The 26210-nt window shown below is 44.6% G+C and overlaps 1 protein-coding gene across 1 annotated transcript in view; it reads right to left on the reverse strand.

Moving 5' to 3' along the window:
* Positions 1-7400: 7400 nt before the first annotated feature.
* The window catches only part of LOC308609681 (serine/threonine-protein kinase Nek1-like), a gene marked incomplete at its 3' end in the record, with an annotated part of 151820 nt that continues 133010 nt past the window's right edge, over positions 7401-26210 (reverse strand). The window contains 5 exon segments of the mRNA XM_081223394.1: positions 7401-7990; positions 11207-11359; positions 17707-17935; positions 18019-18084; positions 21100-21231. Of these exon segments, the coding sequence (XP_081079520.1) occupies positions 7401-7990; positions 11207-11359; positions 17707-17935; positions 18019-18084; positions 21100-21231 (1170 nt within the window).

Here is a 26210-nt window from a genome sequence, read left to right on the forward strand (position 1 = left end):
GTGTATATTTCAAGAAAACGTCTACTTCCCTGTCGATCTTCACAGCCTGGAGACGTCCGCCTCCACTAGCCCCCAGAGGCCAGTGGGGTTTGGATGCCTGCTGTGACTTCAAGCACCCAGCGTTGCAAATCTGGGATGTCACTTTCTTTGGGAGCATCTCCCCTTTTCTCCCTGCACCAGTGAAACGTGCTCCGGCGTGTAATGCAGCTTGGAGCCCATGTCATGGTGGGTTTGCCAACCCCGGTGCCTTTGCTCGGTCAGAGGGTTTAGACTTTGGACATGAATTATTTCAGTGGGAGATCAGTTTTTATAGGTAGGTATTTTAAAAGAGTAAGCTATCTTTCTTTTATGTATTTTTGAGTGTGCCTGTGCAGTGATGTCCCAAGCATTGAGCTGACCGCTTGATAGCGTTTTCTATCTCGAGATGGATGTAATTTTGTTTGTTTTTTTTAAAAATGTTTATTTAAATGTAGTTGATTTACAATGTTGTGTTACTTTCAGGTGTACAGCAAAGTGATTCAGTTATACATATATACGTAAATATATATTCTTTTTTTTTACATTACAAGATATTGAGTAGAGTTCCCTGTGCTATACAGTAGTTACTCGTGGGTTATCTATTTCATATTTTAATACCAAACTCTTAATTTATCCCTCCCTCCCCTTTGGTAACCATAAGTTTGTGTTCTATGTCTGTGGGTCTATTTCTGTGTTGTAAGGAAGTTCACGTGTATCATTTTTTAAGATTCCACATATAGGTGGTATCATGTGGAATTTGTCTTTATCAGTCTGACTTACTTCAGTGAGTGTGATCATCTCTAGGTCTAGATGGATGTAGTTTTAGTAACGCTCCTTGTAGAGGAGAGATCGTGTATGCAGTGGGTGAAGCTTTTTAGGGTTAACGGATATTGTAACTGTACAGCAGGCTCAGCAAACACTGCCTCAAAGGCGCAGACGGTAGATGGGGGTGAGTAACGCAGGCCTCTGCTCTCAGGAGCTGAGCGGCAGCAAGCTTTGACACACTTATTCCAGTTTATAAGTGAGATTGATAATCAAAATAGTAGTAATTAAAACACAACGGGAAGGATGCAGGGAAGGAAATGGAGTGGGGAATAGGAGGGGAATGAAGGGTTATAAGGGCCCCTGGTTGTTCAAGCCTGGTCCGTGGGCCAGCAGCAGCAGCCTTCCTGGGAGCTTGTAAGAAATGCAGATTCTCGGGCCTTGCCCCAGAGCTGCTGAAGCTGAATGTCTGCGGGCAGGACGGGGACCCAGCCCTCCTGATTTGCCAGGTCACCTGTTGCAACCAATAAAGTGTGTCAGGGAGTTTTCCTGCATTCTTACATGGATGTCAGGTTTTACTTTGCCCATTAGTACAACTTACCCATTTGGTTTCTTTTAAGGGTCGTGCTTTGGTATCATCCCTAAAAACTCTGCCTAGCCCTAGGTCATGAAGGTTTTGCCCATTTGTACAGGACCATAAACATCGCTCAGGGATTTACACAGGCAAAGGCATCCCTGGTTGAAGAAAGAGAAAATGGCCTGCGATGCTGCCTTCATTTGGGTTCTCTCAGAAGCGGACCCTGAGACAAGGATTCTCATACAGGGCGTTTCTTGGGTGCTGCAGGGACCCTGGGAGGGGCAACCGGGAGAACAAGGCACCTGTTAGAGCCTGGGCTGTTAATGCAGCTCACCATGTGGGCAGCTGGAGCTCAACTCCATGCTTTGGAAACTCTAGAAAGTGATGCTTGCTGTGTCACGAGCTCCCCAAGTCACCTGTGGGTTCACTAGGAGGCCTTAGGGGACTCAGTGTATAGTTGTCTTCACTGCTGTGACTTCCTCTAATGGAAGGATATAAAGCAAAATCAGCAAAGGGAAAAGGCGACGGGGCAAGGTCTGGAGGAAACCAGGCTCTGGCTCCCAGTGTCCTCTTCCCGTGGAGTCCCACAGGAATGTGCTTCCTTTTCCCACAGTGAGCTGAGGCAGCACGGGTGAAGTGCTCTCTACCCAGGAAGCCTGTTAGTCTCAGTGCCCAGATTTCTATTGGGGGCTGGTCCTGTAGGTACTCTCTGTCCAGCTTGTATCAAAATTCCAGACTCCCAGAAGGAGAGCAGGGGTTCAGTATCAGTCACAGTATTTGGACAACCAGTTTAGGTACCACGAGCCATTCTTACCAGTTCTGGGGATGGTGTCAACCCTCCTGCAATCCAAGTTCCCAGGTACCAGCCGAGGGCCAGCCTTGCCAGCAGGCCTTCCTAAAGAGAGCGGTCTCTGGCCTGCAGTGCTAAGTCTTTTCTGCACAGCTATGAAACACATGCCTTGAAATGACCCCGTTCAGGGGGCGAGGGAGTGGGAGTAGGTATGCACCAGTTCCTGAGTCATCCATTAATACCTGCTCCCAATAACACTCTTCAGGCGTGCCACGCCCTCAGAGCCACCTTCCACGGGTCTGGAGGCCGTGACCTCAGGCGCAGAGATACAGCTGGGAATCAGCTGGAGCTCACTGGAAGGTTTTGAGGGATATGGGTGGGGCACTGGGAGCATCAGGAACAATAGTTATTCTAGAAATTGGGTAGGGACGACAGAGCCATGTGTCCAGCGCAGTTCACATGCGTGTAGTCATGCGGCAGTATTACAACTGTGGGTGAAATGACCAAGGTCAAGGCTTCCCTCTGACTTCCTTGGGGTGTGGCAGGAATGCTGGGTAGGAGGCACCCGGAGAGCCATGGATGGGCACCTCCTCCCTGTGTCTGCCTGTTTCTTTTCTTCTGAGCCAACCATATGCATATATTTGTTCACTTGATGGAATCCAGTAAGTCCCTTTGTGTGTGTGTGTGTGTGTGTGTGTGTGTGTGTGTGTGTGTGTGTGTGAGTGAGCATTGTGGGGGCAGAAGATACTGGTATGTTTAACAAATGTTTTCTATAGCCTCAAATATGCATGGCAAAAAAATTTTATTTTCTCTATCCACACGAGCACATTGGGAGACCCACGTCTGCTGTGTAATTTGAAGCTAGCTGTGTATTTGTATTGGATTGCATTTTTGAAGCATGTCATGGTGTTGTGTGTACAGAGATCCAGGGCATGAATAAAGGCAGGCCGGTGTCCCCTCATTCATTTTAAGGTCCTGATTTCCTCCCCCGTCAGAGAACTGAGTGGATGGGGAGCTGGCCTGGCTGCCCTAGGAGGAGGGGCTGGAGGGAAAGGGTTTACACTGGATCACAAGTTCATGACGATGATCGTGGTGATGCAGCCCTCGAGTAGAGGTGTGACGCTCTTCAAAGGCAGGAGCTCCAAGACTGCCCACTTCCCCACCCCCCCTCCAGGATCACAATCTGCATTTTAATAAGACCCCAGGGGATTCATGGGCTGACCCCCAGCCTGATTCAGGGTCTCACCTGAGAGGCTGCACTTTGGAAGCAACTGGGGAGCTTTAGAAATGCTGATGCCTGGGCCCCCAGACCTGGATTTAACTACTTCGGGCTGGACCTGGGGTTGGGGGCCTTTGTGAAAGGCCCCAGGTGATGGGGCTGTGCAGCCAGGGCTGGGACCGGCCTGGGACCTGCTCACTGCGCCTCCGCAGAGCTCTCCTTTCTCAGCCCCCAAGACACCTGCCGTCCTGCCTGCCTCTGAACATGGCTTCTTTTTTAAAAAATTTAATTAATTAATTTGGCTGCGTTGGGTCTTCATTGCTGCGCGCGGGCTTTCTCCAGTTGTGGCGAGCAGGGGCTACTCTTCGTTGCGGTGCACAGGCATCTCATTGCAGTGGCTTCTCTTGTTCTGGAGCAAGGGCTCTAGGCATGTGAGCTTCAGTAGTTGTGGCTCGCGGGCTCTAGAGCGCAGGCTCAGTAGTCGTGGCGCACGGACTTAGTTGCTTCGCGGCATGTGGGATTTTCCCAGACCAGGGCTCGAACCTTGTGTCCCCTTCATTGGCAGGCAGATTCTCAACCACTGAGCCCCCAGGGAAGCCCCTGACCATGGCTTCTTAATCTGATTGGGCCGTGATTCTGTCTCTGGCCCCCAGTCCCGCCTGGCTCCCTGCGTTTCTTCTTTTGAGATTCTTTACCATATAGGCCATTAGAGAGCACTGAGTAGAGTTCCCTGTGCTGTACAGCAGGTTCTTAACTATCTGCCTTGTATCTAGTAGTGTGTGTATATGTCAGTGCCGATCTCCCAATTCATCCCTCTCTCCTCCCTGGGTTTCTGACTTGAGCCCGGTCCCTTTTCTATATTCAAAGTGTGGTCCACAGACGGGCAGCAACAGCTTGTGAGAAATGCAGAGTCTCAGGCCCTACCCTGGCCATGCTGGATCAGAATCCGCATTTTAGCCAGCTGCCCAGTGCTCCATATGTGCAGGAAGGTGGGAGAGGCGCTCCTCTCCCTGTCAGGGCGGGGAGAACAGGTGGGAGGGGCGCCGCTCTGGCTGTCAGGGCGGGGAGAACTGGTGGGAGGGGCGCCGCTCTGGCTATCAGAGCGGGGAGAACTGGTGGGAGGGGCGCCACTCTGGTTGTCAGCTCGGGGAGAACTGGTGGGAGGGGCGCCGCTCTGGTTGTCAGGGCGGGGAGAACTAGTGGGAGTGGGTGCCGCTCTGGCTGTCAGGGCGGGGAGAACTGGTGGGAGGGGCGCCGCTCTGGCTGTCAGCTCGGGGAGAACTGGTGGGAGGAGCGCCGCTCTGAGAACTGGTGGGAGGGGCGCCGCTCTGGTTGTCAGGGCGGGGAGAACTGGTGGGAGGAGCGCCGCTCTGAGAACTGGTGGGAGGGGCGCCGCTCTGGCTGTCAGGGCGGGGAGAACTAGTGGGAGTGGGTGCCGCTCTGGCTGTCAGGGCGGGGAGAACTGGTGGGAGGGCCGTCACTCTGGCTATCAGAGCGGGGAGAACTGGTGGGAGTGGCGCCGTTCTGGCTGTCAGTGGGGGGAGAACTGGTGGGAGTGGCGCCGCTCTGGCTGTCAGGGAGGGGAGAACTGGTGGCGTTGGCAGGAGCCAGGGAACCTGGACTCAGGAACTGGAAGGCCCTTGCTTATTTGTTGTTTCTCGGCTGTCGCTCTTGACATTGGCGCGGGCCGTTCTTTGCTGTTCGGCCGTCCTGCGCATTTAGGATGTTTATCAGGATCCCTGGCCTGTAACCACTTGATGCCAGGAGCACTCCCCGGCCTCCCCCACAATTGTGACATCCGAGAATGTCTCCAGGCACTGCCAAGTGGCTGCTTAGGGACACAGTTGGCCCTGGTGGGTGCCACTGCTTCAAGCACAGCTTGCTTGTAGTGGAAGGCAACTTTGGGGAGAAATGACCTGTGAATCCACATGGTTCAAAGGTCACCAGTTGACTCTGGGGCCCCCAAATATAACCCGTGCAGGGACGTGCCCAAAAGGCTCGTTTGGTCCAGTTTTGAATTAAGGCAGAATTTCTCCACCTCAGCCCTGTCGGCACTTGGGGCCGTCCTGGTCACTGTAGGGTGCTGAGCAGGATCCCTGGCCTCCAACCACTAGATGCCAGCAGCACCCCTGTCAGATGTGACAATATGTGCCCAGTGACCCCTGGGGGCAGAATTGCCTGTTGGGAGCCACTGGTCCGTCCGTCTTTGGTCTGTGTCGCCCGGTCTCAGACCCCCGCTGTAGACCCGCCGTAGAGGTGGTGGCTCCCAGGGTAGCCACTCCTCTGGAAAGAGGGTCCTCCTTTTCTCTGTGGTCCGCATGTGGCACTGCATGGGTCCCCTGCTCGCCCCACAGCCAGTCGCTGAGCCTGGCGGTTGGAGACTGTCATTGGCCAGCCTGGGTCACGTGCCCACGGTGGGGAGGGGAAGCCTTGGTACCAAATGGAGGGGAGGAACAGTTCTGGGGGGCGCGAATGGCCTGCCCTTGCACCCCTGTGCGGAGCTAAATGCTCGGCTGCACTGCCATCTCATCAGTAACCAGCTCGTCTAGCGAATGCCAGGTGTCGGCGTTTCTCTGCCCGTTTCCAGGCCACCTCGGAGGGCGCTCAGCCCTTTTACAGGTGAGCAGCCCAGGCTCGGCGGGGCTGGCGAGGCACCCACATTGGCCTGCAGGGCCCAGGTGTCCTAAGCCCCCCTGCCCCCTTCAGTTTCTTTCGCTTCCAGGCCTCCCTCCACGGGCCTGTCAGAGGGCTCTTTCACAGTATCCTCTTGTTCTCCAAACGCTTTTGCATCTCAAAAGAAAGCGAGAGTTTTTAGACAGCCCCGAAGTCCCTGCCCATCGAACTGGAGCTTTCCTTCCCACTATAGTCCTCTTCTACCCAAACCTCCAGGACCATGGAGAGTGGGGAAGGGCTTGTGCTCCAAAGAAAAATGACACTACTATCGCCGGAAGAAGGAACAGATAAGCTGGGCAAAAGCCACAAATGAGAATCGTGCCTAAGAAGCTGCATTTCCTGATGGGCAACCCACATTCTCAAACACTGCTTCAAATTGCAAAGTATAGCAAACACGCCCCAAAGTGCATAACACCTAACTGTATGGCTTAATGGATCGAACACGAAGCCTCCGTGTCACCACCTAACGTATAATTTATAGGATGCCACGTAGATGGAATCACAGTGTGGCTTCTGACGCGTCTCGACTCTTCAGTCAGCAGGCTGTGTGAGACACACCCACTGCAAGCACACTTTAGGAAGCACCAGAGTCAGAGGGTGTGTAGAAGCCGAGCAGCCACTGCAGGTGACAGAGGAGTGGCCACGGGTCGGAGCGGGAATTGGCCTTGAGTTGCTCAGGGCACAGAGCACAAGCCATGGGCTGTGGAGACAGGAGTTCCTGTGACCTGAGGCAGGAGTTGGGGCTACGGGAGGCTGAGGGAAGGATGGCAGGTGAGGCAGGGCAGGGTACTGGTTGGAGCAGATGGAGGGGAGGCAGGCCCCGCCCAGTGGACTCAGCTGCCCCAGGCAGCAGGCTGCTCACACAGCACCCTCTGGTGGCCCCGTGGTGCAGTGACACCCCCTCTGAGCCCCAGGGAGCCCAGGCTGGTGGCCTTCAGAGGAGCGGCCAGCACCAAGGAGCTGGCGGCCAGCAGACATCAGCCCTGAGTTTAGTGCCTGCTGTAATCCATGCAGGTTGCAAGAAAAGTGACTTGTGATTGGTTCTTGGAGCTTCTGGAAAATCTGTTAAGACATGAAGCTTTTTTCCATATTTTTTTTAGCTGTCATCTAAGGCCTGGCTCTGAACTCAGTGTTCTCGGATCCCCTTCTCCTTGTGTCCTACTCCTTTCACGGGGTCTTGTGAGTATATGTGACCTCTAGCCCTGATGGCCTTGACCACTTTGTCAAAGTGATGCTATGACCATATTTGTATTCACAAGCCAGGGGCATCTGGTGTCTTGAAGCATTAGGATAGCTAATTTGTTGCAGAAACTTTTCCGATGGTAGGATATCATAGAAGCCTTGATGTGTATGTGTGTGTGTTAAGAACTACCTTTTATTCCCTTGAAGCTTCCAGGTTGAAACGTCGCTCGGGAGGTCCTATGGTTGCATTTCCGGGGTCCCGTCCTTCCCTTCCAGAACGCTGTGCAGGACGGCCATGCCTCTTCATCTTTGTACATTCCCAGTGGACGGTGATGCTTGCTCTGCTGCTTCTGTTGGTAGGTGAGGCTTGAAGGCCTGCTGGTGGCTCTGGCACCATGGACAAGGGCCTGGCAGGTGGCAGATGCCCCATGACTGCTTGTGTCAAGTAGCACCCAGCAGCTCCCGAGCGTGGCCTGTTTCTTAGGTTGCTCGTCAGGGCACACAGGCACATGTCTTCTTTCTGCTCTGTCTGGGCTGCTCTGCACTTCAACGACCGAAGGGCTGACTGGACGAATTGTGACCGAGAATGCATGGCCCCTGAGCTGAAAATATTTCCCATCTGGCCCTTTGTAGGAAACATTTGCCAAGCCCTGAGTGGCAGTTAAGTTACTGCGAGGGCACAGGGAGGAGAAAGACGGCAAGGCCAGCTTGCTGGAAAGGCTCACGGGACTGGGATGAGGTTTTGGTGGCAGTTTCTCCCACACCCACACTACCGGAGGAACCTGCTGGAACTCACCCTTGGGGTGACCAGCCTTCCTTGCTGATTGGAGACTTTCGATTTTTTTTTTTTTTTGGCCACACTGTGCAGCTTGCGAGATCTTAGTTCCCCAACCAGGGATCGAAACCGGGCCCTCGGCAGTGAAAGCGCAGAGTCCTAACCACTGGACCACCGGGGAATTCCGAGACTTCTAATATTTTAATCTGAGTAATGACTTTTCGTTCTATCTGCCCAAGTCATCTGGGGATTAGCTAGTAGTGTCATGGCTCCAAGTGGGAAACCAGCCAAATGTCCATCCACAGAATGGATAAACTCATTAGGGTCTGTTTCCACCACTGAATAGGGTCTGTTGGCCACCACTGAGGCAAAGAACATCATCCCGTGGGCCAAATCCAGCACACTGCCTGAGCCAAAATGAGCTAAGACTGTTTTTTATATTTTTTAATAATGGAAAGAAACTGAAGGAAGGATAATACTTAGTGACAGGTGAAGATTATATGAAATTCAGACTTCATGGTCGATAAATCGAGTTTCATTGCAACATAGCCCCAGCCATTAATCTGTGTATTGTCTCTGGCTGCTTTTATGTGACAGTGGCAGAGTTGAGTAGTCCTGACAGAGGCCACGTGGCCCACAAAGCTACAGATATTTACTCTCTGGCCCTTAATAGAAAAAGGTCACTGTTGTAGAGCATAGAAAATGAACGAATGATAATTAGATAAACTCAACACCATGGGTAGACCTTACAACACAATATAGAAAAGAATAGCTGGAAACGAAAGATCCCATTTATATAAAGTTCAAAAATGGGCAAAAGTAATCTGTGGTGTGAGGATAGTGATTACCTTTACGGGTGGGTTAGGGCCTGGAAGGGGCCGTGAGGGAGCCTCTGGGGTCTGGTCACATTCTGTTCTTGATCTGGGTGCTGGTTATGTGTGTGAGCTCACTTTGTGAAAATTTGTGGAGGTGTACACTTAGGACTTTTGCCTTTTTATGGATAGATGTTTATTTCAATAAAAAGCTTACTTAAGAAAAGTGATTTCAGTCTGGCAGCTCCTCAAAAGGTTAAACGTAGACTTACCATATGACCTAGTAATTCTGTTCCTAGGTTTCTACCCAAGAGAACTGAAAATACATGTCTACATGAAGACTGGAATGATCACAGCAGCATTAGTCACAGTAGCCCCAAAGTGGAAACAGCCCAGATGTCCGTCAGCTGATGAATGGACAAACACAATGTGGTATATCCACACAATGGAGTACTATTCACCCATAAAAAGGAGTGAGGCACTGATGCTCCAACAGGGACAAACCTTGAAAACATTATAATAAGAGAAAGAAGCCAGACACAAAAGGCCGCATATGATATGATGCCATTTCTGTGACGTGTCCAGAAGAGGCAAATCTGTAGAGAAGGAAAGTAGATGAGTGGTTACGAGGGGCTGGTCCGGGTGAGGGACTGCTGTGGGCATGGGGTTACTTGTAGAGGATGGAAACGTTCTGGAATTAGATAGTGCACCTCTGTAGCCAGAAGGAAAAGGTCCCAAGATGACAGCCACCTCGCCTGCTCTTCCGTGCTGCCCTTCCAAGCACAGGTGCCTTGAAGGTTGACAGGGGGAAGGCCTGACTTTTCCACCAGGTAATCCAGACCTGCCCCCACATCCAGGCCAGATGAGTAATGCAGAGCAGTTTCCAGAATGTAGGTAAAATGAGGACGTTAGGTTTGCTACTTCTGTTTACTAAAATAGCAGTTGCACGAAAAGCAGGGCAAGTTGGGAGATTGTAGATAACTCATTTCCTGGACTTGCCCTGTGATTATACGCAGGCCAGCCCCGACGTCCCTGGTCTCTGTTTCCCTCTGGCTTGATTGGAGAGGAACAAGCATCTTCCTAGCAGCTACTGGTGCACATGCGTTTCCATCAAGGACAGGAGCGTGGACTCTTGGCTTCATGCTGGTTACAAGATCGCCCTGCTTACCTGGGGCTTGCTTTTTCTATGTTTAAATCTTTTCTGAGTTACACTTTTGGGTTCCCATTTCTAACTGTTAAGGGCAATAATGCTTGCAGATATCACTATAGCTTTTGAGGATGTGAGATTATCACTCAGATGATCTCAGTTTTGCCAACAGTGAAGAGTATGTTCTTTTTTCAAATGATTTTCTGCTCTGTAATGACTGATAGAAACAGCTGGCAGTGAAGACAGCTCTGAAATTTCTGGGAAGTTCCCTAGGCTTAACCAATATCTGTGCAGAAACAAAAGGTTTTGATGAATTAAAGATTGTTTGCTTGTCCCCGAGCTTGTGGAAGGGGCTGGTACTAAGTTTCAGTCTCCGTGTCATCTGCTCTGGGTGGAAAGCACCTGAGAAACAGTCCAACCCAGCACTGTAGTTTTTGAGAGGAGGGCAGTGAGGGTCAGTGGGGGTCAGCAGAGGTCACACAGCCAGATGGGATTCACGCTAATTTCTCGGTTAGTGGTCTTTTCACTTTGAGTAGATGTATTTCATTTGAAAGAAAATAGTCTCTAATAAATATAAGCACTTTGAGGAGTTTTCAGGAGAAGATATTTAAAATGCCAGTCATAGATTCATGTTTTAATGGCCTCAGAGTTCTTGATAAACAGAAATTGCAGCAGGTCCCCTAAAAGTTCAGTTTGACTTGCTTAATCTCCCTGAGCAGAAACTGGAATGCATCAGGTCTCTTCTGTGAGCTACAGACATCAAAGAACTGATTAGATAAACTTTGGGAATGGGGGAATACGCAGGGTGGTAAGGAAGATGTGTTTTCATGAAATACATAAGGTTTTTTTTTTAAAACATTATTATTATTTTTTATTGGAGTGTAGTTGCTTTACAGTGTTGTTAGTTTCTGCTGTACAACAAAGTGAATCAGCTATACGTATACATATATCCCCCTTTCTTCATGTGAAACAGTATTCTGACTGCTCTATTTTTCCGGCTCCCCCTCTCCCATATATATTTCCTCTTCCTGTATTTTTAGATCCCACCCAGGTTACTTCAGATCAAAACTCAAGACTACCATTTGAGACAACTCCCCAGAAAATGCAACCATTCTCCAGCTAACTAGAAAATTTTTATAACAAAAGGTAGGCTATTACAAACAATTCATTTAAAATAGACACATCTTTAAAAATACAATTCCATTTTTAATATTATTTCTAGTATAGAAAAATAGCCATTTCTCTGCTTACCACTTCTAATAGTTGTGTTTTCCAATAGTTCTGTCTGAAGTTGTAGTTCAGCTTCTCCAAGTATCTTTAGAACAGAATCTGTAGTACTTTTCCCCCAGACTTTCCTTGGAGATCTACCAGGATCTAATTTAATAACCTCTCCCACTGTCTGTTCTAGAAGAAAAAGATTAAAAAATATATCTTAAGGCAGATGTAAGATCTTCTATCCAACTGAGAGCTTCATAGGAAAAAAAGGTTACATCACAAAGAGAATATAATGATGGTGCTTAAAAATGGACCTAGAGATTATCAAACTAAGTGAAGTCAGATAGAGAAAGACAAATATCGTATGATATCACTTACATGTGGAACCTAAAACAATGGTAAAATGAACTTATTTACAAAACAGAAACAGACTTACAGACTTCAAAAACAAACTTATGGTTACCAAAAGGGAAAGGTGGGGGGGAGGGATAAATTAGTAGTTTGGGAGAAACATAAACACACTATTACATATAAAATAGGTAAACAACAAGGGCCTACTGTACAGCACAGGGAACTCTACTCAATACTCTGTAAAGACCCATACAGGAAAAGAATCTTTTAAAAAGTGGATATACGTATATGTACAACTGATTCACTTTGCTGCACACCTGAAACTAACAGAACATTGTAAATCAACTATATTCCAATATAAAATAAAAATTAAAAAAATAATAATCATCAACATAAAAAAAAAACACCCCAAAAAAAGGACTTTCAGGGAATGAATAGTAAATGATAGAAAAAACAAAAGCAACTAATACTACTACTAATAAATATATCTAAAGTTGCCTTTAAAAACACTTACGAATTAAACTCTATTTTTAGGGAATATAAAAACGGAAAAAAACATAAATTATGTTTCTGTAAAGTTTTTATTTGAGAAAAAAATTTTTTTAAAACATAATTAAGAATAACTTGGGGTAGTACAAATATAGATAAAATATAAATTAATATTTTGCTTCTATAAATTTCACTGAATAGAAAAAAAAATCCTAAGATAAATGTGCATATGGATTAAAAGTAGAGAAAAGTATTTCTAGAAAATTTGTTTTACCTTATTTATTGTACATAGGCAACTGACAGTTTCTTTTTGACAATAATAATTTGGGGTAAACCTTTTTACTAAAATTTAGCAAACCAAAAGCCAGAAAAGGACCTACTGAAGTTTGAGTCTTTAGAACATTTGATAGTAATACATGAAGCATATAGGCACCTAGCAGTAACAGACAGGACATTATTATGGAGTGTAAGTCATATAAACTTTCAAAGGTGACCAAATACATGTTAATACAAATTTTTGTGTACTAGTCCATGAAAGTAAATATCTGCAGATTAGCAGGTAATTTTAAGTTTTGTTCAGAGAAAATGATTACCAATAAGGAACAATTTTTAAAAGGATAGTTAAGAAGGGTAAAGAACCCAGAACCAACCCATAACTTACAGCCACATGGTGTTGGATAAAGGTGCCAAAGCAATCTAAAGGGGGTCGGTGGGAAATGGGATGAAGGGGGTTGGGGGAAGGTGTGGAGCCAGCACCTGGCTGTACACAGACAATACTGTGAAGAGCTCTGCTACAAGGAGGGCTTCAGAAATGGGGGCAGTGGAACAGCAGGGTCCGAATGAAGCAAAGGAGGCCGCCGTGCCAAGGGCTTGGGAAAGAGGAGAGGGGAGGAGGGCTGTGAAGTACAAAGAGCGGCTGGGCGCCAGCGGCGGGAAGGGAGCCTCACGAAGGCAGAGGGACAGAGCGAGAGGCCGGGGGGCCACGGGGCGCCGGCGCAGGCACCGGAAGGGACGCTGGGTTCCAACGTGCACTGCGACCGAGGTCAGGCAGGTACTAAAATGGGTGCGGGGATGCACTTTTATCCTCAAGGCTCTTTTCCGTAAGGTTCCACCACCTGGCACCACCCTCATCTCTCTTCTCCTCACAGCTTAGCTTCTGGAAGAGGCTCCTTCCTCAGTTGCCATGCGATCCTCAAGCCCTGGATTCTATTTCTGCCCCTAGCCCTCTAGTGACGCTGCTTTCATCAAGATCACCATGCCTCTACCGACAAACTCAGTGCAGATATTCTAGCCCTTGTCTTGCTGTCTCTTTTTCTTGTAAATCCATACCACACTCTCAGTTTTCCTAACTCTGATGCTTCCTCATCTGCTTATCAAAGTTCTTGCCCTGACAAACTTGTAGAAGAGTTTCCCTTGAAGCCCTTACAAGTCTGTCCTCGAGAATCTCTTACATATGTCCACTTTTATTATCTCTCAGTTAAGGTCTTCAGTTTTTTGTTTAGATGAGTGCAACAGCCTCTAAAAACTGGTCTCAAGTACGTCCACTCCCAGTAAGATAGAACAGGGTGACCAGAGTTTTGCTATTGCCTGGATAACCAAAACAACTGGACAAAATATATAAAACATCAGTCTCAAGACACTAGATAAGAAGTAAGATAAGAAGAGGTAAGAACATGGGAGAAGAGAAACAAACAAGACAACTCCTATGACGGCCCCTCCTGCTGCCTTGGGAGTTTCCAGCTGCAGCTCAGGAGGGGGACCCAAGCAGAGCCCAGCAGATTCCCTGAGTTCCGGCGACAGATCTGGGACCGACCCTTGGGAGACTAAGGCAGAAGAAAAAGAAGTCCAGAGACTTGCAGAAAGTAGCCTTGAGTATTCAGCAGAGCACTGAAGGGAGTAAATGTGTGAAGAAACGACCTCAGGAAGAGAACCACCCGAGAGACTACAGGGCATACAGGATGTGAAACACTGCTTGTTCCCAACAGCCAGACTGGAAAATACTGTAATTCGTGGTGAACTGGACTCAGAAGGGCTTTCCCTCTGTGGTGAACTGGACACTCTATGCTAGGAAGAATTTGCACTCGAGTTAAATGTGGCCCTGATCTCACCTAACAAATCTTAAAAACAGACATAAACGAATTAAACTGAGCCCAACTAACTTAACTGCATTCCAGAACAAAGCTCCAGGATAATTACAGAAACGCAAAAAAACTTAGCAGCCATCAAGGTAAAATTCACAATGTCTGGCATCCAATCAAAAATTGCCAATCATGCAAAGAAGCAGAATATGACCCACAATAAGGAGAAAAATTAACCAATGAAAATGGACTCAGAATGGAGACAGACATTAGTATTCTCACACAAGCACACTAATAAAGTTTTTATAACTGTATTCCATATGATCAAAACGTTTAGTACAGACATGGCAGATATTTAAACGCAAATTGAACTTCTAGGGATGAAACCCACAGTATCTGAGATGAAAAATACATTGGATGGGATTAATACTAGATTAGGCAATGCAGAAAAACAGTGAATTTGAAACTATCCAGAATGAAAGGCACAGGAAAAAACAATCTTAAACAATGAAAAGCACATCAGTGAACTATGGGACAATTTGATTCACGTGAGGTTGCAGCCCCCAGAGGACCGGGAGGCAGCACAGGAAAATACCTGAAGAAATAGTGGAAAAGACGTTTCCAATCTGATGAAAATGATAAACCACAGACCCAAGATGCTCAGTGAACCCCAAGGAAAAGAAACATGAAGAAAACTATGGTAAGGCACTTCACAGTCAAACTGCTCAAAAACAGTGATAAACAGAAGTCTTAAAAGCAGTCAGAGAACAACAGCATGTTATGGAGAGAGAAATAAAGGTAAATCTGATTTCTTGTCGGGAACAACGCGAGTAAAAGGACGACACAGCAACATCATTAAAGCACTCAAAAATGACACTGCCAACCGAGAACTCTATACCCAGAGAAGACATCTTTTAAAAGTTAAGGTATACAATTTTTAAATTTGAAAAAATTTAAATTATACCTTATAAAATTATATAATTAAATCTATATTAATTTAAAAACAAGGTATGAAATTAAGTAAAAATACTCTCAATATACAAAAGTTGAAAGAATCTATCACCTGCATTGCAAGCAATGTTAAAAGAAGGAAGGTGATACCATGGATACATAAATCTAAACAAAGAACAGCAGAAACTAACTACATGCATGGATAAGTACAATAAACAATTTTTTTCTTAGTATTTACACGTCTAAAGGATAACTGGAGTTCTGACTCCTGGGAAGATGGAGTACTAAGCACACATCAGCCATACCCCCCACTGATAGGACCAGGACCCGCACAGGAGCAGCTGCACAAGGACGCTGAGCAGCAGCCAGCAGCTGGAGGAGCGAAGAAGACAGAAACTCAAAGCGCCCCCAGCACGTGGTACACTCCATCCCCCTCCTGTTTTCCCCAGTCAGGAACCCACAGGAGAGCACTGGGCTGTGGAGGGAGGAAGCTCTAGGAGGGGCCTTCCACTCTGTCTCAAGGGCCGGGCCGGGGAACCCTGATACCTGGAGAGAGAGCGAGGGTGAGTATCTCTCGCTCTTCCCTCCGCTGCCTCCTTTCCAGCCCCAACGCGCTGCCATGGGTAATCAGAACCCAGAGCCCAAAAAGCTGGGGAGAGGACACTTCTGTCCTGTTTGGTGGAGACGTGGTACCCAGACGTCAGGGCTGTTTCCTCCGGCTCTTGGCCACCCTGCTCCAAGCACAGGGCAGAGTGAGGTAACCAGAGCCTCAGCTTTCTGACCAGATGACCAGAGACAGAAAACACCAGGGAGACAGTGCAGACAAAGGATCTCCAGAAGGCAACCCCCTGAAGTTGCCTGCTATTACCTGCGCTCACCTCCTGTGCACACGTGGATCTGATCGGTGCTGCATATCAAAGACTGAAAACTAAGCCAGCAAACCGAGGAATACCCAGGTCCCAGACCAGTCACCACGTGGTACACAGCTGGACAGGTCAAAGCAGCACTGCCAGGCTCCGAAAAAGGAGCCGATACTGAAAGCACAGGCCACAGAAGGCAGATGGGAACTCAGGACCTGACTCTAACTGGGCCGACTGCAAAACTATCAATGTTCTCCATCAGATGTAAAGAAGACCCAGAGCCTTGGAAAAGAATATTCAGAATGTCTAGGGTATAAGTCAAAATTACTCAGCATAAGAAGAACCAGGAAAATCTTAACTCTCTTGGGAGGTGGCTACTAGCAGCCGACAACAATGTAACAGTTGCGAGAATGATCTAATAAGGATTTTAAAAAAGTTGTTAAAAAAACGCCCCATTGGGCTTCCCTAGTGGTGCAGTGGTTGAGAGTCCGCCTGCCGATGCAGGGGACACGGGTTCGTGCCCTGGTCCGCGAAGATTCCACATGCCGCGGAGCGGCTGGGCCCGTGAGCCATGGCTGCTGAGCCTGCGCATCCGATCCTGTGCTCTGCAACGGGAGAGGCCACAACAGTGAGAGGCCCATGTACCACAAAGAAACAAACAAACAAAAACGCCCCAGGAAGCAACATGAGCACTCTAGACAGCAAAGGAGAAAGAGAAAGTTGGAGAGAAGGAAGAAGATATAAAGATAATTTTATGAAATCACAACGTCAGTGTCCCTAAAAAAAATACATCCTGGAAACACGGCCCCACGAGTGCCTCTGCACAGCGCCTAAGCAGTGGGGTCGGAGTAGAGAAGCAGCAGCACAGTCCCCGCGGCCTGCGAAGCCTAAGCTATTTCCTACCTGGCCGTGGACACACCCCTCTGCAGGCACGGTCTGCTCCAGCTGCGGCTTCTCCGTGCTCTGGGCCTGCTCACCGGAGGCTTCGGGGATTTTCACCTTTGCGTCTGCACTAGCTGCATCGGCTCTCCAGGGTCCTGGACTCTCCCCAGAGTCCTGGGCTCAGGGCAGCTCATGCATCTCAGCCCTCAGCACGCCACGCCATCCAGAAACCACCTCCTGGCGACTGACCAATGCCCTGACGCGCGCTCTGCTCTCAGGGAGGGGCTCCGTCTCAACCACTGTGGTGTTCTCACTGCTCAGGAGTGTGTGTGGCAGGCAGTGGGGACTCAATACGGAACTGCTTTGCTGTGGAGCCTGTGGACTTTCCTCCAACACGAGAAAGAATTCTACCGAAGCGGTCCGTCAGAAAACTAACGTAGAACTGCACTTACTTAGCTGACGGACAGACCGGCCCTTTAGAAAGTGAGCCCCCTGCGAGCACGTGTGTCTGTTGGTTCCCTGCTGCACCTCCAGCGCCAGGAACAATGTGAGAAAAGGGCAGCGGCTCAGGAATCATCGCTGCGCAAAGGGATCACTGCGTGAGACCCTCTTGACATCCCTGCTCAATGCCGACAGGAGCTTCTGAGTCTTCGCTGAAGTTCACTACTCTGATTCTCACCAAGAACTACCCCTGCTAACAGCTGACTCTAACGTGGGTGAAAGGCCTAAAGTACAGTAACACAATTTAAACGTGCACCACTAGTTCCCACTCTCACACTACAGACTGTTGTGGAAAACCCTTGCCATGTGAAAGCTGAATTGTCTTCTCCACGTTTCACCTATTACAGAAACCCTTCCAGCCTCTCTCAGCCCCTCTAAGCGTGCCGGCCCACACCAGGCAGGACACGAGCATGCTCATACACACTTTCAGTCACAGAGAAGGACGTGTCCAGTGCCAGTTCATCTACGGGAATCACCAGGTGGCCTCCAGCCTCCCATTTCTTGCTATAAGATGAAATCGATTTTTCTTTTTCCTGCTCTTTGGCGTCTTCGTGAACAATTATTGCAGCCATTCCAGAGTGACTCTGCTTTCCATTTGCATCTTCTTGAGCTTTAAGATTTTGATTTAATCTACATAGTATTTTGTGCTTACTCTAAAACAGTTAAAATGTTGTATTTTAACAGGTATACAATTAAGTAAAACGATTGAGAGAGAAAATTTGAAAATTGTACCTACCAAAATAGAACTGTTAGTCTTTTGCATTTCTTCTGAGGTTTCTTGGGCATCAGTCAAACTTCTGTCCTTTAAACACAGATAGTTACAGAGTAAGAAATAATGTTATTTTAAAAGTCCACCTTAAGCTTTTTGATATTTTTACTTGTTGTTTTCATTAACATTTCATGCTCCTTGTGAATTTTTTTATTCCTGTAAAATGTTAACACAGCTTTCTTCATTATCAGCAATGAGAAATAGTTACATATTATCATTTTTTAAATTAGTTTCTGCTTTATAACAAAGTGAATCAGTTATACATATACATCTGTTCCCATATCCCTTCCCTCTTGCGTCTCCCTCCCTCCCACCCTCCTTCTCCCACCCCTCCAGGCGGTCACAAAGCACCGAGCTGATCTCCCTGTGCTATGCAGCTGCTTCCCACTATCTATCTACCTTACGTTTGGTAGTGTATATATGTCCACGCCTCTCTCTCGCTTTGTCACAGCTTACCCTTCCCCCTCCCCATATCCTCAAGCCCATTGTCAAGTAGGTCTGTGTCTTTATTCCTGTTTTACCCCTAGGTTCTTCATGACATTTTTCCCCCTCAAATTCCATATATATGTGTTAGCATACAGTATTTGTCTTTCTCTTTCTGACTTACTTCACTCTGTATGACAGACTCTATGTCTATCCACCTCCTTACAAATAGCTCAATTTCATTTCTTTTTATGGCTGAGTAATATTCCATTGTATATATGTGCCACATTTTCTTTATCCATTCATCCGATGATGGACACTTAGGTTGTTTCCATCTCTGGGCTATTGTGAATAGAGCTGCAATGAACATTTTGGTACATGTCTCTTCTTGAATTATGGTTTTCTCAGGGTATATGCCTAGTAGTGGGATTGCTGGGTCATATGGTAGTTTTATTTGTAGTTTTTTAAGGAACCTCCATACTGTTCTCCATAGTGGCTGTACCAATTCACATTCCCACCAGCAGTGCAAGAGTGTTCCCTTTTCTCCACACCCCCTCCAGGATTTATTGTTTCTAGATTTTTTGATGATGGCCATTCTGACTGGTGTGAGATGATATCTCATTATAGTTTTGATTTGCATTTCTCTAATGATTAATGATGTTGAGCATTCTTTCATGTGTTTGTTGGCAATCTGTATATCTTCTTTGGAGAAATGTCTGTTTAGGTCTTCTGCCCATTTTTGGATTGGGTTGTTTGTTTTTTTGCTATTGAGCTGCATGAGCTGCTTATACATTTTTCAGATTAATCCTTTGTCAGTTGCTTCGTTTGCAAATATTTTCTCCCATTCTGAGGGTTGTCTTTTGGTCTTGTTTATGGTTTCCTTTGCTGTGCAAAAGCTTTGAAGTTTCATTAGGTCCCATTTGTTTATTTTTGTTTTTATTTCACATATTATCATTTAATAGATATAATATATACTAGAAGAGCCAATTCTCAATTATTTGTCATATTTTGGATTGCTTGATCACATATTTAACTCTCTTCCTCTTTGGCAAGTGATTCTTGGTAATTTTACATTTACTGTAGAAATTTTAAAAATTAATTCATATACTCAGAGCTAGGGAAGTTTTAATGGATGAATAATTCAAGACAGGCTGTTATTTTGAAGCTGTCTTTATGTTTCAGGTACATATATTCTTATTAAGCCATACTACTTACTAAACATAATTGAGAACTGGCTTTTCTCCCTAAGCAAAGAGTAAAAAGAAAGAGTTCTGAGTCCTTGGTACTAAAGGTAAAATAAAGTTTGTTTTATGATTAGTATAATCAGAGTAATCTAGATGATCTAGAATTATAAATATATGAAAAGAAGAAATTAGTAGTTATGAAAACTGTGAAAGCAAAGGTATCTGGAAGACTCAGGGCAAGGAAAAGCGGTTCTCAAAGTATTAAGGAGGCGATATTTAGCAAGAAGACACATAAAGAAAAACCATTTAGTTACATGGATTACCTCAAATATTATTAAATAGTGGTCAGTTTTAAAGTAATACATGTAAAACAGACAAAGAGCATTTTACCTAGTAAAGTGGCAGGCATTAGCAGTTGCTACGACCAGAGGGGTGAGCAGCTACATGGGATGTGAGACTGGGGACCAGGAAGGGCCCACACAGGGGCATGTGAAGTTGGAGTGAACAACACAGCACACGCTCATTACCAGAGAGAAGAGAGACTACACCTGCTTGAGCAACAGTGGCTTCCTATATCAAGTCCTTGAGGGTGACCAAGGTTGGTATTTCCCACTCAATCTTATTTTCAAGATAAACACAAAGGCTGTAAAAGACTGATGTGCCAATAACGTCAGTGCTGTCTGCAAAAACTTCATGAAATTCAACAAATAAAAGGCACAGACTTCAATGACCAGGAAAGGACAGAATCAGGGTAATGTGTAATATGACTCAGACTCTTCTTCCCTCTGCCTACGGAGCTCTAGGCTGAAATTCCACACCATGAGCCCCTTTCCCTGAACCTCAGAACAGAGTTTTTCACATTTCAGAGAGATGCCCAAAACATACTTCCAAGTTTAAACTTTTTACTTGCCCACAGTTCTCTGTTTTACTATCCACATGACATGACAGAGATTCAAAAGTAGAAGGTTAAAGAAATAATTGATGAATTAAGTGCAGTTATGCTGAGTCCTCTAACATTTGCTATGCCAAAATGTTTTAAATACATGTACACGTCCTGGACACTATTCCCAGAGCTAATTAAGTACCAGAGAGACATTATTTTTTTAAAAAGTGAACCTTTGCTAATTGTGAGTACTAGGGTATATAAAAACGTTTTCTGCATTGTTTTTCATACATTTCTATATGTTTTTTTGTCCAATAGTCTTTTAAAGTAAAAAAGAGAATCATTTCAGTATATTCTTACCTACCAGGTGGTCTTAGATATAAAACCTAAGACCAGTGAGGCTCCAATATTCAGAGTAAACCACACATGAAAATCTTAAGAAGTAATTTTTTCCTTAGAAAAACCTAATGGGACATTAGGAATTAATGTAATTTCATTAAATTTAATCCTTTTAATAATCTTTTGACTTTGAGGAGTTCTACATTTTACAGAACTTACCATACCCACTTCTTTCAAAGCAGAAGTCACAGAAATAACAGGTCTCATCTGTTGCTTTGATGGAGAGCCACCTGTTTCCTGCTGTCCTGAAGGTGGAGACATATCAGAGCTCTTTATTCCTTTCGCCACCAACTGTAACAAAGAATGTAAGTACATTGGGGAATTCATATTTGCATGAAGAGATAAAATGGTGTATATAAGGTCACTGTCTACACACTCTAACCACAAGGAGTTTTCTTCATTCCTCAAGTTTTGCTGTGCAAAAGGCAATGTACTAGGTGCTGGGGAAAGATCAGCGGACACAGAGAAACATCTCTGGCCTCACATGTAAACCTAATCGTGCGCCACGTGGTACTAAATAACTCCTTTCCGTTGCATTAACAATGTTTCACAAACAGCCTTCTAAAAGATTAAATATTAGTCCTCTTCCTCTAATTTTAATCCATTATAAAATTTGGCGAGAAGAAAAGAAGATTATTTACTAATCTTATACTTCAAAAAGAAATGCTTCTGCAAATTCTACAAGTTTGGCACAATCTTAAAGTCTGAACATCAATTACCCAACATGAGAGCCCTGATTATAAAAATGTCAACATGAATAAGAAAGGAAGAATTGAAAAGTACAGGAAATAAGATTTACTTCACTAAAAATACCATTTGTTATATTCATATATGTTTTTGCTTTTATCTTGACATTTAGACTCTGTAAACAATGTGAAATAATGTTCTGAACTTTCAGTAAATATAAGGAAATGGCATTTTGCAGTGTGCTCACAGGAACATGGCAACAAGTCACTCCCAACTTCTATCTCTTCTTCAAACCAGTAAACAAGAATTTCCGTTGAGTAAATACCAATATTTCAAACACAATATTTATTGAGCATCTTCTAAGCATAAGATAGTAATCCAATTCTAATATTTACTTTTCTGTACTTTCATTTTACACCAATATATGTTTTGCTCAAAAGGAGATGGAAATAGTTAACACAGTATTGAAGGAGAAGAACTAAGTTGGAGGAATGATACTACCTGACTTCAAGACTTACTAGAAACTACAGCAATCAAGATAGTGTGATACTGATGAAAGTACAGCAAGCAAATCAATTGAAGAACAGAGCCCAGAAATAGAGTCAACTAACATCTAACAAAGGAGCAAATGCAGTTCAATGGAGAAAGGACAGTCTTCTTAGCAACAAATGGTGCTGGAATAACTGGACACCCACAGGCAAACAAACAAACAACCTTACACCCTTCACAAATATTAACACACAATTGATTACAGACCTACATGTAAAACTCAAAACTATAAAACTCCTAGAAGATAACGTAGGAGAAAATCCAGGTGAGCCTGGGTTTGGCAATGACTTTTTACATACAACACTAAAGGCACAACCATGAAAGAGAATTAATAAGCTGGTTTCATCAGTATTAAAAACTTCTGCTCTGTGAAAGACATTGTCAAAAGAATGAGAAGACAAGCCACAGACTGGGAGAACATATTTACAAACGAAATAAAAACAAAGGACTGTTAATCAAAATACACAAAAAACTCTTAAAACTCAAAAATATGAAAACAACCCAATTAAAAAATAAACAACTACTGAGCCCACGTGCCAAGACTACTGAAGCCCACGCGCCTAGAGCCCATGCTCCGCAACAAGAGAAGCCACCGCAATGAGAAGCCCACGCACCGCAACAAAGAGTAGCCTCCGCTCACCACAACTAGAGAGAGCCGCCGCGCAGCAATGAAGACCCAACACAGCTGAACATAAATAAATAAATTTAAAAAAAAGGGCAAAAGATCTGAATAGACACCTCACCAAAGAAGATACAGAAGGCAATGAAGCCTATGAAAAGATGCTCCCCATCGTATGCCGTTAGGGAACTGCAAATTAAAACAAGGTAACACCACTGCACACCTACTATGGTGGCTAAAAGCCACAGCAGTGACAACAAATGCTGCTGAATGATGTGGGGCAACAAGAACTCTCAGTCCACATGGGTGGGAACGCAAAATGGCACAGCCACTTTGGAAGACAGTTTGGTGGTTGCTTACACAACTAAATATACTCTTACTCCATACAATCACAATTGGGCTCCTTGGCATATACTCAGGATGAGTTGGAATCTTATGTCTACACAGAAACTTGCACACAAATGTTTATAGAAGTTTTATTTGTAATTGCCCAAACTTGGAAGCAACCAAGATGAATGGATTAAAAACCCAGTACATGAATGGAAGAGTATTCAGTGCTAAAAAGAAATGAGGTATCTAGCCATGCAAACACAAGGAGGAACCCTAAATGCATATTCCTGAGTGAGAGAAGTCAGTCTGAAAGGCTACATCCTTTAAGTTTCTAGCCATATGACATCCTGAAAAAGGCAAAACTACAGAGACAGTAAAGAGATCAGTGGTCGCAGGGGCTGGTGAGGGAGTGAGGGTGGCGGGAGGGATGAGCAGGTAGAGCACAGAGGGCTTGCAGGGCCTGAAGACACCATATATGATGCTATAATGATGGATACATGTCATTACACATTTCTCCAAACCACAGAAGGCACAACACTAACAGTGAACCATACTGTAATCTATGAACTTTCGGTGAGGATGTGTCCATGCAGGTCCATCCACTGTAACAAATGTACCATCTAGTGGGGGATGTTGATAATGGGGGAAGCTGTATGCATGTGGGGGACAAGGGGGTACGTGGGAAGTCTCTGCACTGTCCTTTCAATTCTGCGGTGAACCTAAAAATGCTCCGAAGAAAATAAAGTCCTTGTTAAAAAAAGAAGAGGAAGATGGAAACATCGCTTTAATCCCACAGTTCAGCACTGTTGAAGTATACTGATATTTAATGTTGTTATAAATAACTTTAAAAAAATCTAGAGCTCACAAAACTGAGTTATTATCTCCCTGAAAAATTATATAGAAACATTTTAAAACTTTGATTGTCTTATTACCATAGAGTATATTTTAAAAAGTATAAATTCTGAGGAAATATAAACATACTTCAATTGGCTCTGATCAAATAGCAGCATTTTTAGGTCAAGTATGTTACTTCCCTAGATGATTATATTGAAAGAAACAAATTAATCTGGGTGTGCAAACTCTGCCATTTTATTTAAATCAGTAATTACTGATTGGAGAATTTGAGAATTATTTGAGGGTTACAGCTCAATCAAGTTAGGAAAAACCCAATATATTATAGACCAGAACTAATTACAGTAAGCAATTTTCAAAAAAAAAAGGAGGAAAAACCAAAGTGGTGACAAAGTGCTTTCTCTGAAAGGATTATAAACTAGAAGAGAACAGGGAACACATAAATCAATCAGCATGCTGCAGTGAAATAAAGTGGGCAGATGTGTGCTCACTGCTCTGGGGAAGAAGGAACTCCAAACCAGGGAAAGAGTGTGAGGTCGGGCAGCCCTGCACACAGCCCCGCGAGTGCACACAGGCAGGAGGGGCCCACGGTTCCGGCCCACCTGCCCTCAGTGTTTCTTAGCCTCTCTGGACCTCAAACCTCTCTAAGATGGGAATGCGGTACTCACTGGATTAAATGTGTAAAGCACACAGCTGTGTGCCTAATAAATAGTAGTAATTATTATAGTTCAGCAAACACTTATTTAGTTTCCATTAAATAGGGTTATTTGCCTTAAACACTCAGAATCTGGTTTCAGTCCTTGACGAGATGAAGAAGTTTACACAAAGCAAGTTTCTGATCTCTAGAGTACAGCACAGAACAAAACCCTCCCATCAGTGCAGAATCAGAAATGAAAGTGTTAGCACCGTATGCAAAGGTTTTATAGAAGTCAGTATGAAGCAGAAACCTGAAACACAAATACCTTACATTACAAATTTTTAAAAATCTAAGATAAAAAAGTGATCAATAGAGTAATTTAATTGTATGAATAAACAAGAGTGATAATATGAATTTAATCAATTTCACTGAAGCAAGAATAGCACCAACCTCCCTTCTCAGCCTCTGATACAATTTTCATTGATGCTTACAGAGACTATCTCAAAAGTCATTCCCAAAATCACTGGTCAGCTGCCTAAAATAAGAACATTAAGGAAACTCAATAAAAGAAAAAAAAATTCACCCATATACCCCTCCTCTGGCTAATTGCACTTCATTTATCTATAGTTCTTTTTAATATTTATCCACACACACACACATAATTCTTACACAATTTAAACAAGACACTGGCACAACTCTCAGAAACTGGAGATATGTGACCTAAGAAGAATTTTAAAACCTCTATGGAATACTGAGCAAATTTGTCCTTAGTTAATGGCAAAAGTCACATATAAAGGGATTGAAAACCTTTATTTTGACCTTATAGTCTTAGGTTGTAAAATAAATTAGAGACATTCCTATATTAGTCTCAACCTTAAGAGAAACCTAAAGTAACAGAAAAAAATATCTGCTTATTGATAAAGTGCTATGAGTTAAAACAGGGCCTGAGACCACTGACAATCAAATTCAGTCCAGCAGGACTGGGCTACGACATGGGAGATCTCTGTTAAATTCTCTGCACGCTATTCATCTTTGAAAGGAAGTCTTTTCTTTTAATCAACAAAAGGCATTTTAATGAAGAAAAAGTTTCACACATGACTATTAAAACTCTACTCCGTAGTATATTAAGATCTGTCTGGCTGCCATACATATGGCTAACGACTGGTACAGACAGAGTCTCTAAGATATCTGATTCACTGTGTAAGAAAGTCATTGGCACCTTTATAAGAAGGATCATCTGCAGCCTTCAGGAAATGCTTATGTTCTATAATCAAACATGTACTAGTCTCTCCCCGGGTCAGCCAAGCTAAACATACCAAAAGAACCTGAGATAACAAGCAAAGAAAGATATATGAAATCTAAACCAAAGAACAAAAACAAACAGAACACCCAACTGACTTAGAAATACTTTATAACAAAACTAATTCAGTTATTGAAAAATTAAGGGTAATTCAGGGTAACTACTGAGACGTGGCAACACCTTTATAAGCCAAGGTAACACACATCAGTAACTTACTAGCACAGCAGAACTTGGGCCTTCTGTGTAAACATCATGGATATATTATTTTTAGCCAGAAACGTTAATGCTGTTAAGTA

This window comes from Mesoplodon bidens (genome assembly GCF_964165515.1).
Source record: "Mesoplodon bidens genome assembly, chromosome: Y".
NCBI lineage: Eukaryota > Metazoa > Chordata > Mammalia > Artiodactyla > Ziphiidae > Mesoplodon > Mesoplodon bidens.